General features: G+C 42.7%; 1 protein-coding gene across 12 annotated transcripts in view; it reads right to left on the bottom strand.

Annotated features, from left to right (window-relative positions):
* Positions 1-5,240: 5,240 nt before the first annotated feature.
* Positions 5,241-17,019, bottom strand: part of dock9b (dedicator of cytokinesis 9b) — a 346,813-nt gene continuing 335,034 nt past the window's right edge. For all 12 annotated transcript variants that reach the window (XM_069890523.1, XM_069890538.1, XM_069890537.1 and 9 more), the window contains 4 exons: positions 12,567-12,757; positions 9,663-9,763; positions 9,144-9,282; positions 5,241-6,711 (listed from right to left, as the gene is read on the bottom strand). In XM_069890523.1, coding sequence (XP_069746624.1) covers positions 6,583-6,711; positions 9,144-9,282; positions 9,663-9,763; positions 12,567-12,757 — 560 coding nt within the window. In that variant the 3' untranslated portion in view covers positions 5,241-6,582. The remainder of the gene's footprint in view (positions 6,712-9,143; positions 9,283-9,662; positions 9,764-12,566; positions 12,758-17,019) is intronic.

The following is a 17,019-nucleotide window of genomic DNA, read 5'->3' as shown; positions in this document are numbered from 1 at the left end:
CACCTACCCTTCCATATGTCCTTTAAATGTAACTATGATCCTCACCTCTACCACTTCCTCTGGCAGCTCGTTCCACATCCCCTCTACCCTTTGAGTAAGGAAGGTGCCCTTCTTGTCACTTTTAAATCTTTTCTCTCTCATCTTAAACTGATATCCTCTAGTTTTGTATTGACCTACTTTGAGAAAAAGACTGACCATTCACTTTCTCCTTGCCCCTTATGATTCCCCCACCAATCAGACTCCTATGCTCCAGGGAGAAAAGTTCCAAGCTCTACAGCCTTCCATCATAATTTGGACTGGGTGCGGACGTCAGATCTTCTCCCTTTAAGTGAGCTGAATGAGTCCAGTCCTTTCATGGTTACTGACAGTGGCATTCATTTTTTTTTAATGTAATTTTTTATTTTTCATTCTGTGAACCAAATCAACCAAAATATATACAAACGTTTCTCATTAAATAGACACAGTGGCATTTTCTCCTTTTTTCCCCCCGACCTTCCCTCCCCCCATCCCACTCCCCTCCAAAACCAATAAATATTCAACTTATACAATACAATAAAACCATTAAACAATGCTATCACACAATGAAAAATAAACAAGAAAATTGTGTCATCTACTTTTACACACTGGATCAAGTTGTTTTGTCTTCTTATCATTTTAGGGGGTGGATGTCCATGGTAGGCCCTCCCTGTTATGTTCCATATACGGTTCCCAAATTTGTTCAAATAATCTGACTTTATTCCTTAAATTATATGTTATTTTTTCCAATGGAATACATTTATTCATTTCCATGTACCATTGTTGTATTCTCAGGCTCTCTTCTGATTTCCAAGTTGACGTTATACATTTTTTTGTTACTGCTAAGGCTATCATAGTAAATCTTTTTTGCGCTTTATCCAATTTGAGGCCTAATTCCTTACTTCTTATATTAATTAGAAGAAAGATCTCTGGATTTTTTTCTATGTTTTTTTTGTGATTTTATTTAATATCTGATTTAGATTTTCCCAAAACATTTTCACTTTCTCACATGCCCAAATTGCATGTACTGTTGTTCCCGTTTCCTTCTTACAGCGAAAACGTCTATCTGATAATGTTGGATTCCATTTTTTTAACTTTTTGGGCGTGATATAACCTGTGTAACCAATTATACTGTATCATGCGTAAACTTCCACCAGCGTTGTCTCCGCTCCATCCTCAACATCCATTGGAGCGCTTTCATCCCTAACGTCGAAGTACTCGAGATGGCAGAAGTCGACAGCATCGAGTCCACGCTGCTGAAGATCCAGCTGCGCTGGGTGGGCCACGTCTCCAGAATGGAGGACCATCGCCTTCCCAAGATCGTGTTATATGGCGAGGTCTCCACTGGCCACCGTGACAGAGGTGCACCAAAGAAAAGGTACAAGGACTGCCTAAAGAAATCTCTTGGTGCCTGCCACATTGACCACCGCCAGTGGGCTGATATCGCCTCAAACCGTGCATCTTGGCGCCTCACAGTTTGGCGGGCAGCAACCTCCTTTGAAGAAGACCGCAGAGCCCACCTCACTGACAAAAGGCAAAGGAGGAAAAACCCAACACCCAACCCCAACCAACCAATTTTCCCCTGCAGCCGCTGCAACCGTGTCTGCCTGTCCCGCATCGGACTTGTCAGCCACAAACGAGCCTGCAGCTGACGTGGACTTTTACCCCCTCCATAAATCTTCATCCGCGAAGCCAAGCCAAAGAAAGATAGTTCCAGAACATAAGTTTTCCCATGTTTCATTTTTTTTATCTTTATGTTTAAATCCTTTTCCCACTTTTATTTGGGTTTATAGCTTATTTCATCATTTTCCTTCTCTTGCAGCTTAATGTACATGTTCGTTTTAAATCTTTTAATTATCATTGTGTCTGTAATCACACATTCAAAGCTGCTTCCTTCTGGTAATCTCAATCTGTTTCCCAATTTATCCTTTAAATAAGATTTCAGTTGATAATATGCACAGTGGCATTCATTTTAAGGAAAGGCCAGATTTATCCAATTATATTTTTAAAATTTACTCACTGTGGGCTTCTCACCCTGAGGTAGCATTTAATTGCCCATCCCTAATTGCCCTTGATTAGGTCTTTGAGGTGAGGTGCACCCACATTGTGGTTAGGGAGGGACTTCCAGAATCTTGACCTGGCAACTATGAAGGAATAGCAAGCATTTTAAAATCAGGACATTGCATGACCTGGAGAACAACTTCTAGGAGGTGGTGTTTTTCAATTCAAACTCCCTGCTCTCCAGTGGGAGTGACTCCCAAAGGTCCTATCTTGGTCTTCTAGACCAATAACTTAACTACGATGCTACTACAGCAGTTATTAAATAGTATTACAAAGAAAGTAGATCCTTGGTACAGTCATAGTGCCACAGACTGAAACCCCTCAGAGACACACTGGGCTGCTACAGGTTCTTTGAAGGCATTTCCAAGCAAATTGTAATAAGAGCATAGAAATACGCCCATTGGGGCATAACTCATCCAAGCTCCCTTTGCCCCTTTCCTTTCCCATCGCTCTAAAACCTGTCCCCTTCAAGTATCTGACAAGATCAAGTTGAAAGAAATTATTTCACACACATTTTCTTTCCTATTTGGTTATTTGCAATTTAAAACATTTCCCCTTAATCTCTGGGTGTCAGATGTGACTCAGTGGGCAACTCTCTCATGTGTGAAGGCTGTGGATTCAAATCCTCCCCCCCCCCCCCCCCCAGTGCAGCACAGAGGGAAAACAGGGGTGCCATCCCTCAGATGTTGAACAGAGGCCCCATCTGCTCGTTCAAAAGGACCCACACTACAAAGTCAAAACGAGACAGTACTGGACATGATGCTGAGCAAGAGGGGTGGAATATCCTGATGTCCTGGTCAATTTTTGTTTGTTGACACTAATGAAACCCGTTACGTTATTATTCATGGGAAACATCCACTGTTACACAAGAGAAGTATCACATTCTCACCATTGATCTCCAGTCCACCATCTTCCGCCAAGGCACAGACCTTGACATTCTTGATTGTTCTAATCAATTGTTTCTTTGCTATGCATTCTATGGCTAAGAATCAATCTGCCCCATTAATTTGACACAGACCCACTCCAAACCCTTGGCAGCAGAACTGTCAAGTTCTTTGTCCCTTGTGTCTCCCTGCAAACACACCGATAGGATAGGGAGTGAGTTCACCATGCTGGATACCGCAGATATCGAAAATGTAATACAAACAGAAAATGCTGTAAACATATAGGCCACATTGGTGAGAAGAGGAACAGTCAACAGTTCAAGCCAGGAATGGAAGTGGAAAAGGAAGAAACCGTAACTTAGTTTTAAGGTGGGGAAGAGAGGACAGGGCAAAGGGAATAACATTGATGGTTGAGACCAGGCGTGCTGGAAAGGCGCAGAGGTCATCTGGTTAATGATAGGGAGAGGAGGCGTGGAGGTGGTGCAGGGAAGGGATGAAAAGTGTGGAGAGGTAGAAAGGGAGTGAAGTGGAGGGGGTAGGGAGAGCAGAAATGGAGGGAGAGTGTGCAAAAGATAGAGGGAAGAGCAAATGAACAAAAATGAAGGCAGCTTGAGGTTGAGAATGTGAAAAGGCAGAGCGTGCAGGGGGGCACACATGGGACAGAGAAAAGTGGAGTCAACATCATTCGTGATTTTTCTTCAAAACTGGCCAGTTACCTACATTTCGAGAGTTTGACATCGATTCCTGCAGGTTTCAACATGTCCAGACAGAGGTTTTGTTCCTCAAGCTTGTGCTGGGCCTCATTACAACATAGTAAGAGCGTTGGTGTGGTACTTGAGTGAAGAAAATCAACAGCGAGCTCTGAATCACTTCTGTTGTCCGAATATAGATGTTCTGCTGTGGTCACGATTGACGTTTGGTTCCCCCAGTCCAGGGGAGGCCATGCTGTGGACACTCTGAACACAGAACACAAGAGGACACAAGTACCCTGTGCTCTGTCTGGGAGAGTGCTGAGAACGGAGGTGCATGAGATGGACCAGGGCTCTGTCTAATGCAGCTGAGAGCAAGTCATGATTCAGGAAGAGAAAGAAGACACCTCGAAGGCTGCTGAGTCGACAATCTCACCATCGGAGCAAATACCCGGAAATGGAGAGAATGGAATGGAGTTCTTCTGGATGAATGCATTGTGGAGATGGCTGTGGGAGTCGTGGGCTTATCGGGGATGAATGAATTAATGATCATTTTGTAGATATAGTTCAAGTTTGGCCTTCACGTGTAAATGCATCCTCCACCTCCAGCCTCTCCAACTTCTTCATTTATTGTCTCTGCCACCATTTGATTTTCCAGGGAGCACCAGAGCTCTTGGCCTTTCCTGATGCACATAACATCTCACTCTTATAAATGTTTCAGAGCTGTGCCGTAATGTTTTGTGATTTCTACCCACAGACAGTGCTCCTCCAGAATCCATTTTGCTTCTTTTTAATGAAAGCATCTATTTTTAATCCACACCTGAAAGTCTAAAGTCCAGAAAGTAACAGGGCCACATTGTCGACATTCAATTCACCAGAAGGCAACTCAACTTTTCCAGAAATATTTTAGTGTAGCAATTCACCCTCCATCAATGGATTGAAAGGCGCAATTGCATTTCAAACTTCTGGAACTAAATGTCAGAGTGATGGAGGATGCAAGGGAATACATAGAGCACTGGAAAAACTCAGCAGGTCACACAGCATCTACAGGATTTAAAAGGTAACCAATGTTTCAAGCCTGGACCTTTCATCAGGAATCTTGAAGTGCACGTATTATTACACTTGACCCAGGCATCTGTAGATGTTCTTGTTTAACTCAGAAGATAAGAAGTGACTTAACAGAGGTGAATAAGATTGAGGAGTTTAGCTAGGGTAATCAGCTAGCATCTTTTTTACTAGGCAACAATAGCAAATATTAGAATTCATCGGTTTAAGTTGAGTGGAGGAAAGTTTAGGGGAGACAAGAGAGTTGGTGGCTGTCTGGAATGCATTTCCAGGGTAGTGGTGGTAGAGGCTGATACAATTGGGATAGTAAAAAGACTAAGATAGACAGGTTTGTCAGAAAAATAAAGGGTTATGAGTGTGATGGAGGGAAGGGTTAGATTGTTGTGGAGTAGGTTGAAATTCCTGTACTGTGCAGTTCTATACGCAGGGAACAATAATATCTAACCTTGCTTGCAAGGCACCAACAACGTCCTCCTGTTCCAAAGTTAACAAAGATTTGAAATCACCCAAACTGCTAACACAAAAGTTAGAAAAGTCTGAAGTCAAATCTTTATTGGACAAGCCACATGTACAAAACAAAAAGCAGGGTAATGAATGAGCAAACTTTTGTAACAATATTTAAATTTACATACAGCAGGACAATAGTTCCAGTTTAAATAAAATTAAAATCCTCAACTTTCCCTAAATATAAAATTTCATGAACGTTTTTCAAAAAAAAAAATTCTGACGGTAAATTGATGCAGGTTAGACCAAAAAAAGTAAAAATAATTTGTGATAATTTTCTGTCACTTTGGCAAAAGGCATATACGATGTGGATTTTATCAAAAATGTAACAAAGACTGTGTACATCTGGGATAAAGCTCATCGATGAATATTGCACTCAATAATATACAAGAATAAAAACAAAGGACATTTGTAAAATATACTATGTGTGCCACAGGAGTTAAACGCCCAGGTCAAGCTCTTCCTCAGTAACACCTTTCTTTGTGAAGGCAAGGCAATAATGTCGCTGGTGGAATCTCTATATTGCTCGACATTACAGCTCATGAAACTACTTCACTGCAAATGACCCTGTCTACAGAGAGCTGCACACACTTGGCGACTGGGCAGATAACAGCTGTACACCAGAATAATTTTACATTTTGGCTCATTTAGTGCACTGTGGTAGAACACTGCTGACTGGATCAGGGCCATAGCTGTAGGAGGTGGCAAAAGCAACATGCATGAAGTGTTTCTGCAGGAAGACATGCCAAAATGCATTGAATTTCACTGGAAACAACAGCATCACAATGCAGTCCTGCTTAATTATAAACCAACACTCATGTCACCAGCACAGACTCATTTACGCTGAACCCATTTCCCCCCCCCCCCCCTCCTTACAGTGAAAAAAATAATCTCCAAATCTGGATACGATCACATTTCCTATTTGGAATACCACTTCCTTTTCCCACCTTTTCTTGAATAATTATATACAAGCAATAGATATGTGTAAACAAACAGCAAAAATATTGATGCTAATATTATTTCCCTGTTTTCTTTTCCAATATATTAAACATATAAAGTCCATACTTTTCAGACAGGTTTGAGTAGCAAAGCAATTGGGCCCAGTCCCACCACAGAATACTAAAAACTGTACAGTAATATGCATACTAACAAAGCTCCCCAGAGAACACTCGCATTTCAAATCATTCTCTGGACAAAGCTCTAATGTGCAAACATGATTTCCTTTGGGTTCATCGTTCAGATGAACCCACCTCTTCTCTGGAGTTAAGGATGAAACTCATATGCCTTCCCATGTTGCAAGTATCCTGAGCAAACAAAACATGCGAGATCAGACTGCTGATGGTAACCTTGCATGGGCAAAGCTTTCAAACCACGGAAGATGAGTTGGAGATGCGCTGAATTGCTGTCCCAGCTGTGGTCCCGCTGATTGCATTGAAGATGTGATAGGAGTGAGGCAGGAGGTTGATCTTCATCCCGTCATCTTCCAGGGTAATCTAGACGAGAAAGCATGCCATTTCAAAAAAAGTTTCAGGACAGAGAATTTCCACCAAAGCTTCAGGTAACTCCGCCCGCGCAACTTCTGCTCAAAGTGCAACCCAGATTAGGGAATGCATTTCAAGTTAAGGTCAATGCACACACAAACACATTGATGCCATGCATTTTCAAACTTTTCAACAAGGACGTTACCATCCAAGCTGCTCACATGACATGAGGATAGCATTCAGAGAAAAGGAGAGAACACATTGATTAGTTTTCATTTGCATCACTGCTGCCTTACAGGCTTGAAGTACAGGTAATTATAAACCTTCAGGGTCATGCAACTGATCATTAAAATGTGCCAGCCTTCCCAGCTTTTATTTGAGTTTTATTTTGCTTTTATTTTGATCTATCTGTTATCTTAATTTCTAGCAGTCCTAGTCAGACGATCGATTTCATAGGACGCTGCAATGCACAAACATACTGGAGAAACTGAGTAGGTCATGCAGCATCCATACGAAGTAAAGGGTAACCAATGTTTTGGACCCAGGCCCTTGTTCATGCATATGCAAAAAAAAGGCACAGAAAGAAAGACTGCAGCTGTTGGAATCTGAAGCATATACACAAACTGCTGAGGATTTCAACGGGTCAGGCAGCATCTGTGGGGCCAAAGGATGGCCGACGTTTTGAGTATAGGTGCAGGATCTCAAGCTAAAATGTCAGCTGCCTCTTTCCCTCCATAGACGCAGCCTAACCTGCTGAATATCTCAATCAGTATGTTTTTTTCACACATCATACAGATCTTCAGGGAACAATTTAATGTCATACTATTCACAATATTATTTTCTTTGAAATTGACAAGAACAAAAAAACAACAATAAACATTTCTTGTTACATTTTGCTGATATCAAAGCCTTGCCTGTCAGAAACTACAAAAAAGAACCCACTTTGGGAAATGTACACAAAAGGAAATAAAAGTTTGCTATGATACAGTTACTAATCAGCATGAATTTGTACAAAAATCAATGCAAATATTGTTTTCTTTGGAGACAAGTTTCTTCCTTTCTCACTGGAGATGCAATCACTTAGTGACTTGGAAATAATGGCAGGGCCAGGATTCTGGGATTTGACAAGCTACTCAAAACAATCCCTGTTGATGTTCAATTGCAGGAGGGATAAGGGGATAGAAAGAAATGGGAGATGGAGAGGGTTAGAAGGACATGGCGTGGAACCGAAATATCAGCAGGAATCATATTCTGAATGGCCAGACTGAAATAAAATACTTCTGATCCTGAGACAGACTAAGTTCTCGCCCGATTTATGAGGCAAATATTTTCTGTTTTTATCTTGTCCTCCTGTTTCAATGCTGTAAATTCTACTTGAGTCTGATTGAAAAATTAAGAAGTGAAGTAGAATATTTGTAAATGAAGCACTCAGCTTGTTAATATTGTTGGTTGAGTTGTTTATGAGCAAATGCCGGGAAGAACATTCTCTTTGAGTATCAGTTTGGGGGGTGGGGGGGTGCAGAGGGTTGATAAGCGGATTCTTCAGTATGGAGAGCTCAGGGGACCGAGCTGGAGAGGACATCCCAGCCCTTTTTTCTGACTATCCTGTCATGCAAAGGAGTGCAGAGATTACTGGTCGGGACCAGCCCTAATGTCTTTCCTAACAGGCTGAAACTTCATTTCATCCCAGCAGTGGACAGTGAATGATAAAGGGCCTGCACCTGAGATGGTGACTGCCCATCTCTATCCATGGATGCTGCCTGACCTGCTGAGTCCTCCAGCCTTGCCCTCTTCCAATCTCCTCTGGTTTCCCAAGGGCTCCCGTCCAAAACCTCTACCCCTATCCTCTTCAAATTCTGACCTCTGCAACGGAGCTCAAAGTCACATCACCTTCTACACGTTTAAAGATGCAGCTGTGAAGCCCCTCACTATGTTAAGGGTGCTAAATGTGCGAACAGTCGCTGTAAGTTGAAGAACAACTTTGGCTTCTAGTCTCTGTGCAAGTTTACCCATCAGCTGGTACACGCAACACAACCCAATGAGGTTCAACAGCTTACATCAACATATTAAATCAACCTTTCATTTCATTAAAAATTTTTTATTTGAGATACAGGATGGCAACAGGCCCTTGCGGCCCACGAGCCTGTGCTGGCCAAATAAACTTAGGTAACCAATTAACCTACTAACTCTGTAGATCAACATACGAACTCCTTACAGACAATGGCAGATTCGAACCTGAGTCACTGGCGCTGTAATAGTGTTGTGCTAACCACGTCTCTGCAACATTGACTAGAGCTCCATAACACTAAACATGCAACCCCAAATTCTACTAATTTAGACTTTCAAATCAATGCATTGGGTGAAAGAAGAACACATGCAGAGTCACGAGACACATTCCCAATAGGAATGGTGTCAACGGAATTGGTGCCTGTCGTCAGACTCACCTGCTCGTGCATGATATTGGAGAGCTCACGAACCATCTCCCTATAGTTGCTCTTCATCTCCTCCTGATACTCCAGCTGATCTTCCTTGATCAATCGCTCATTCACGACCAAGGCTTGGCCACAAGCTCCAACAAACTGCCTGCAGACAGAGAAAGAACACAAAACATAGGAGAAGAAATAAGGCCATTTGACCCATTGAGGCCTCTCGGCCATTCAAATCATGGCTGATGTATTTTTCCTCTAGACTCCACTCTCCTGCCTTCTCCCTGTTACCACTGACATACTTACAAATCAAGAACATCCACTTTAAATTGCCCAATGCCCAGCCATCTGTGGCAATGAATTCCAAAATTCCTCTTTGTCTCTGTTTCTCGTTCCACCTGCCTCACCTGCTGAGATTTTTCTGTATTTGACCATGGGTTGCCAAGTAATGTTATTGAGTACTGAAACCAAGGAGGAGCTGGACACCGAGGCATGGTTAATGTGGTCATTACCAATGGATCAGAGGCTGGCACTTACCTGAACACTTCCTTCAGCTGCTTCACCTTGTTGTCCGGGTACTTCTTCACGTTGGCCTCCTCCAGAAATGCCCGCGCATAAGCTAATGGCCCAGCATTGACCTAGGACAGCAAAGCACATAACAGCGCAGGGTGAAGGCGGCAAACACAGGAGACTCTCTCAGTGCACAGAGACTTCCTCCACACAAGAGGTTTACCAGGATGTTGCCCAGTTTAGAGGATATGAGTTATAGGGAGAGAATGGACAAACTTGGGTTGTTTTCTCTGGAGCCTAGGAGGCTGAGGGGAGACCTGGTAGAGGTGTATAAAATGATGAGAGACATTGATGGAGCGGACAGTCAGAATTCCTGAAAGATCATTGAATCAAAGACACTACCTTATTTTTCGTGCACTATTATTTTTATTTATAGTAATAAAGTAAGATGGTTATAATATGAATGTTTGCACTAAGATGCTGCTGCAAAACACCGACTTTCATGACTTGTTCATGGCAATAAATTCTTAATGATTTTTTTTCCCTCGAGGTAAAAGCATCACACACACTGAAGGATTCCCTTTGTACACAGTGAGCCATCAATCTGACCTCCAACAGACTACCAGGATTACTGAGGTAGGGTCTGCATTTAATTGACCTGAATCTGTTCTCTCTCAAGCATTTATGATCTGCTTAATGTTGCTGGGAGCGGGAGGAGGGTTGAATCGACAGGACAGGCTGGGACTTTTCTCCCTGGACCATTGGCAGCTTAGGGAAGGATTCATTGAGGTTTGTAAAATCACGATGGGCTTAGATAAGATAAATAAATAAACTGAGGGTGCCATCATGCAGAGGGAGGATCAAGCTGCCAGAGTGGGGACAACTGTCCCGTTTAAAGGACATTCAGACATATCCATGGATACGAAAGGTTTACAGGAAAATGGGGTGAATGCGGATAAATTCGACTAACTTGGTCAGCATGGACAAGTTAGGCCGAAGGGCCTGTTTCCATGCTGTAGAAATCTATGACCAGAAAACGAGCGTTTGAGGTGAGATGTGCGTACAAATATTTTACACAGAGAGTGGTGGGTGCCTGGTACGGACTGCCAGGAGCAGTGTTAGAAGCAAATGTAATAGAATTTATTAAGAGTCTTCTCGATAGACACATTATGAAGGAGATGGAGGGATATCTATCAGGTGCAGCAGGAGAGTTTTAGCTTGGTTTGGACATTATTCTTGCACAGACATGAGGGCCTGTTCCTGTGCTGCTCTAGGTTCTGTTACAGGGAGATGGAGAGAGAGAGAAAATATACAAGCCATCTGTCTATTTTCCTCCATATCCTCTTACACCCTCTATCGTCCTTGTCATCTCTATCTCATATCCTGCATATTGACCTGTGGGTTATCAAGCCTGTGCTGACCTCCAAGCACCCATTGACATTAACCCAGTGGTTCTTAACCTTTCTCCTTCCACTCACTTGCCACTTTAAGTAATCCCTATGCCATTGGTGTTCTGTGATTAGTAAGGTGATCTGTGGGTGGAAAGAAAAAGTTTGAAAGCCACTGTTTTAATCATACCTAATTGACTTGTGAGGTGCCCAGTTTCATAAGTCCAAAGGAAATGGGCCAATGACAATTTATCACAAACAAAATATTTCAGTAACAGCTGGGTCTACAGCAGTGGTTCTCAACCTTCCCTTCCCACTCACATCCCACCTTAAGCAATCCCTCACTAATCTCAGAGCACCAATCCCATAGGGATTACTTAAAGTGGGATGTGAGTGGAAAGAAAAAAGCTCAACTCCTGCATTAACCCCTTCCTTTTATTCTCTCCACATTCCCATCAATCATCCCAAGAGGCAAGGACTCACCCACACGCAAGTGACTAGTTAACAGTGACCAATTCACCTACCAACCAACATCTTTGGAAGAAAGAGAAAACCAAAGTATCCAGACTGTGGTATGAAGTACATCATCTTTAAACACGTAAAAAGGGCTAATAGAATCCAGAACAATACAGGCTCTATGGCCCGCGATGTGGTGCCGACCTGTATAAATGTACTCCACCATCAACCTAACTCCTCCCAACATTACTGCCCATACCATCTTTTTCCTTACACCTGTGAGTGAATGGCTGGTTTCCTTGATTTATTGAACATTAACCTTGCAAGATCAGTTTCTGAAAAGACATCATGCTCTCTCCCTCTCTACATTTCAAACTTGCATGATTACTGTACCCGATTCCTGCTCACCTTCTGATAGCTTGCTCGATTTTACGACACTCTTTTATTGCCTTTCTCCTCTGTTTCGTTCTTACACATTGAACAATTAATTTCTCCTCGCCCAGCACAGTTAGTGCAGCAGTGAATACAACTCTATCACAGCACCAGCACCCCAGGTTCCAATCTGGGGCTGAAGAGGCATTTGTACGCTCTCCCCATGTCTGCAAGGGTTTTCCCAGGGTGTTCCGGTTTCCTCCAAAATGTATGGGTTGGACGGGTAATTGGGTGTCATGGACCGTGCTGTATCATTATAATTTTACAAAAGTCGAGCACAAAATGCCCAGGAATCCTGTTCTCAGTAATCTCTACTTACTCCCGGCAGAATCGGCCAGAGTAACAAAATGAGAAAGCAAGTTTAAGGAGTCTAAAGAAATAATTTAGTAAGAAACTGATCGAGTAACGAAGGAAAATATTACACGACTCAAAGTTGCCTTTAAAGTCATATCTAATAATTGCATAAGATCTGGACATTGATTGAAAATCCTTTACTTTGTAGAAAAAATTTCAGCAGAAGGGATCCAACTGTCCTGGGTTAAAGCTCATAAATAGGAACCTATCCAGGGCAACTTAGAGCAGACTTTGAGTGTAGTTTACCCGACTGTACCCAAACAGTACACCAGATTATCATCTACCTTCTGGAGAATCCCACCTGTACAATGACACTGCCTTGGAGCTTGAGCTGCAGTTTAATCATGTCGACATCTGAAGAGGAGCAGAGGACCTGCAGCTCCGACACTTTATTGCTCATCTCATCAATGGCTACCTCGATGGGATTCAGGTCGATGTGCTGCTGGTACATCACAGGGATTCGCTTCTTCACATAGGGGAAATAGTGCATGGCTGTAGACAACAGAACAGAACGCACATCAGGAAGACGATGACATGAAGAAACATGAGGACTACACTATTTCTCTCTAGCAACAGATCGCTATGCTCCTATTCACTATCAACAATAGGTCACTTGGACAATACACCTTTAAGATGGAAAGATGTCCCAAAATACAAAGAAATATGAAATTTGCGTGGTAAAATATGTAGATTTTTAAGGGGGGTCTGAAAACAATCTGCTGAAGGAACTCAGCAGGTGGCACAGGTTGCAATGCGAAAATCTTGGCAGTGATCTCCGCGTTAGCCAACCACATGAATGATTGGAACTTGGAGCCAGACTAATCAATCCTAGATCCCCAAACTAGACCTCTTCCAGCTGATATCCCCCGACTCACCTCAATTAATCTCTGTGGACTCTGACAAAATCTCTGAGATTTTGATGTTTTTCCATTTCAGGATTTGTGGGGATCCCTCATTTTAATCCCTTCACCAGTTTTGAGGGTCAAAGAATGAGGGGAGAATTGACATTCAAAGTTATAATAGTATAAATGCAAGCGGGCTTTTTCCACTGAGACAAGAACCGGAGGACACAGCTAAGGGTGAAATAATGTTTTTTTAATTAGAGTGGCATGGTTGGTGTAGCAGTTCGCACAATGCTGTGACAGTGCGATTGGGACTGGGGATCGAATCCTGCATTGTCCGTATAGAGTTTGTACATTCTCCCCATGTCTGCGTGGGTTTACCCCAGCGGTTCCAATTTCATCCCACCCTTCAAAATGCACTGGGGGTTGTAATTAATTGGGCTTGTGGGCTGAAAGTGCGTGTTACCGTGCTGTATGTCTAAATTTAAATTAATCGTGAAAAGGGAAATGTTTAAGGGGAACTTCTTCATACAGAGAGTGGCGAGAGTGCCAGCGGAGGTGGTAGATGTGGGCTCAATTTCAACATTTGAGAGAAGAGTGGGGGGGGGCACTTGAATGGGAGGGGTATGGAGGCCTATGGCCCAGGTGTAGATCTAAGTGGAATAAATAGTTTGGCATGGACTAGATGGGCTGAAGGCCCTATATGTGCTGGACTGCTCTTATGGTTCAGCCTGGGTTCAAGCTCCAGATTTCCCTACCCAAACATCTCTACTTCTCTGTCATCCTTTCAGAAATGCATCAAAACCCTAGTGGCATTGCATGCATGTGTGCTCAGGTAACAGTGCTGTGGGGCATCTCAGTATATTTCCCTGTGATAAAATGGCAATGTTATTGTTCTGTGCAGAAACCCAGATGTGATAAATCAGGGCCAAGCTATCTCTCTCCCACTATTGCTATAACTGAGGTTATCAATTGTGACACATCACAGGAGCAAACTGCGTCTCACCGGCTTAACCTGCAATACTGAATTAGCTTTGAAACAGACCACTCTGCCCCCCACTTCCATCTGGGGTTTATGCTGAATATCCCAGTCCCTCCATCTCACTTTTGTTACCACTTCCCTCTCACGTTTTTTCAGTTCCCCGTTAAACCCATTTTGACTCCTCACACTGAACCCTTTCTGTGGGAGGACTCACACTTGACCTGTTCTACGGAGAAAGAATTCCAAATTCTCCACCCAGTCTGTCAATTATCAACCATTCTCCTCACTCATGGAAATATCTTAGTTCCAAAGAAGGCCATTCATCCCAATGAATTAATGCTGGTTCCCAAGAAAGAAGTCCGACCCCTTCCATCTCTCCTTGCATCCCTGAAACTAATGCCCATCTACTCTCTCCTTTTATCATTCCTCTGCAGAAAGGGGTCATTTCAAGGAGGGGTTTGAGAAGGTCCTTCATGGAAAGCCAATTCAGAAAGAATAGATGCATGGAATCCATGGTTTGGGTATGAAATTGGGAGGTCCAGAGAGGAGTGGTGAAAGGGTATTATTCGAGTTGGATGCCTGTGACTAGTGGTATTCCGCAGGGATCAGTGTTGGAACCCTGTTATTTGTGATATATTTAAAAGAATTGGATGGAAAGGTAGGTGGGTGGGTTCGTAAGTTTTCAGCTGACACAAAGATTAGTGGAGTTGTGAAGAGTGTAGAGGGTTATCAAAGAATAGAACAGCATATAGAACAAATATGGGTAGTGAAAGAGCAGATGAAGTTTAATCCAGACATGTGTAAGGTGTTGCACTTTGGGAGGTCAGTTATAAGGGGGATGTGCACAGTTAAAGGAGGGACACTTACAAGTATCGATGTACAGAATGATCTGGGGGTCCAGGTCATGCAACTAGATAGGGCAGTAAAGGTGTATGGTATGCTTGGGTTCTTTGGGCAGCGGGGGGCAATTGAGTGTAAAACTAAGCAAGTCATATTGCAGCTATATAAAACTACAGCTAAGTCATATTTGGAATACTGTGTGCAATTCTGGTCATCCCATTACAGGAAGGATATGGAATCTTTGGAAAGGGGACAGAAGAAATTGACCAGCATGTGGCCTGGATTAGAGGGAATGAGTTATGGGGGGAGATTTGACGAACTTTAGATGTTGCAGGGAGACTTTATAGAAGTACAAGATCATGAGAGGTGGTGATAGGGTGAACATCAGAATCTTTCCCCCAGGATAAACTAAGGTGAAGTGGAGGAAGTTCAAGGGAGATGTGCGGGGCAACTATTTTGTAGAGAGTGATGGATGCCTGGAGTGGGCTGTCAGGAGTTATGGTGGAAGCAGATACACTAGTAGCATCTATGAGACTTTAAGACAGACACATAATGGGCTGAAGGGATATTTATCAGAGTTTCAGTTTGATTTGGATGTCATGGCCAGCACAGTGGGCCTAATGACATATTTCTTTACTGCAATATCTCTCAACTATTACTCAAAGCCAATGTACACTAGAACATGAGAGCTGCAAACAGCTCCCAGTTTCACTCATGCATCATCCTCACTTGTCAAGATGGGCTGTGATCCAGAAAAACGGTGTCAGCACCCGGAGTAGAAGGCATGTCACAATGAAGGATAGACAAGCGGGAATGTCGAGCAAGCATTTCCTGTTGGGGATTGCAGATCTGGACCAGTGGAAGGAACAATCACCAGCGTTGGAATATTACATTTGAGGATAATCAGGAAGCTGGAGCTGCAGGAGACCAGAGCATGCTGGAGGCCAGAGCATGCTGGAGGCAGTGTGGGAGCTTGAGCAGCCAGCACCATGTTGGCTGAGAAGTTACTCTGAGCAATGATAAGAAATGGGTTCACACAGAGATCATTCAGCCCCATGACCAGTTCAGTCAATCAATGAGATCAGGATGATCCCCAGCCTGACTTCATATTCTCATCCAATCTCTGACATTCTTGATTTCCTTGATGTTCAAACATCTATTACACTGGACCTTTGACCCATTACCATCAGGAAGGTGAGACAGGAGATCAAATCAGTTCTGCCAGGCTGGGAAACAGCTTCAATCTGCAGGCTGAGATTGACGAAGAGTTTCCTGGGATCTTGGGTCTCATATAAATGAAATGTTATTTATTAAAAAATAACATACATATATATGTATATATATATATATGTGTGTGTGTGTGTGTGTGTGTATATATATGTGTGTATATATGTGTGTGTGTGTATATATATTTATCTGTGTGTGTATATATGTATATATATATGTGTGTGTGTATATATGTATATATATCTGTCTGTGTGTGTACATAAATAAATATAAATAAAAAATATCAGTTATCTATTTATTTTATATGATGCAGTATCTTCATGCTTATATGTGATTACTGTGTGTGTGTGTGTGTGTGTATATATATGTGTATGTGTGTGTGTACAAAAACACTGGTTAGTTGTCTGGTTGTTTACATACAGTCAGATGATATCTATCTCTGCCATGGATGTACTCACTGCCAAGTTACTTCCATAGAGTTTCACAACTCTCAGTGAGAAGGATTTCCCCTCACCTCTGTCCTGATCAGTTAACTTTTTATCACAAGACCTTTTAAAGATTCTGGCAGCTTTAGGAGGTTCTGAGTTGGCCAATGTACAATTCTCTCACCTATGATGAAGTAAAGAGATGGAGGGAGTGATGATGCGATGTCCATCAGAAACGAGGTTGGTTGGGTGGGGGGGGGGGGCAAGTGCAAGTGGCATTCAGCAGGGATCTGTTCTGGGACTCCTGCTCTTTGTGATTTTTCAAAAAATGACCTGAATGGTCACCTCATTACAGGAAAGATGTAGATGTTTTTGAGAGAGCGTTGAGGAGGTGTACCAGGATGTTGCCTGGATTGGAGAACAGGTCTTATGAAGCAT

Source organism: Narcine bancroftii, chromosome 7, assembly GCF_036971445.1.
Source record: "Narcine bancroftii isolate sNarBan1 chromosome 7, sNarBan1.hap1, whole genome shotgun sequence".
Classification (NCBI taxonomy): Eukaryota; Metazoa; Chordata; class Chondrichthyes; order Torpediniformes; family Narcinidae; genus Narcine; species Narcine bancroftii.
Note: the sequence above shows the minus strand (reverse complement) of the source record. Positions and strands in the feature narration are given on the sequence as shown.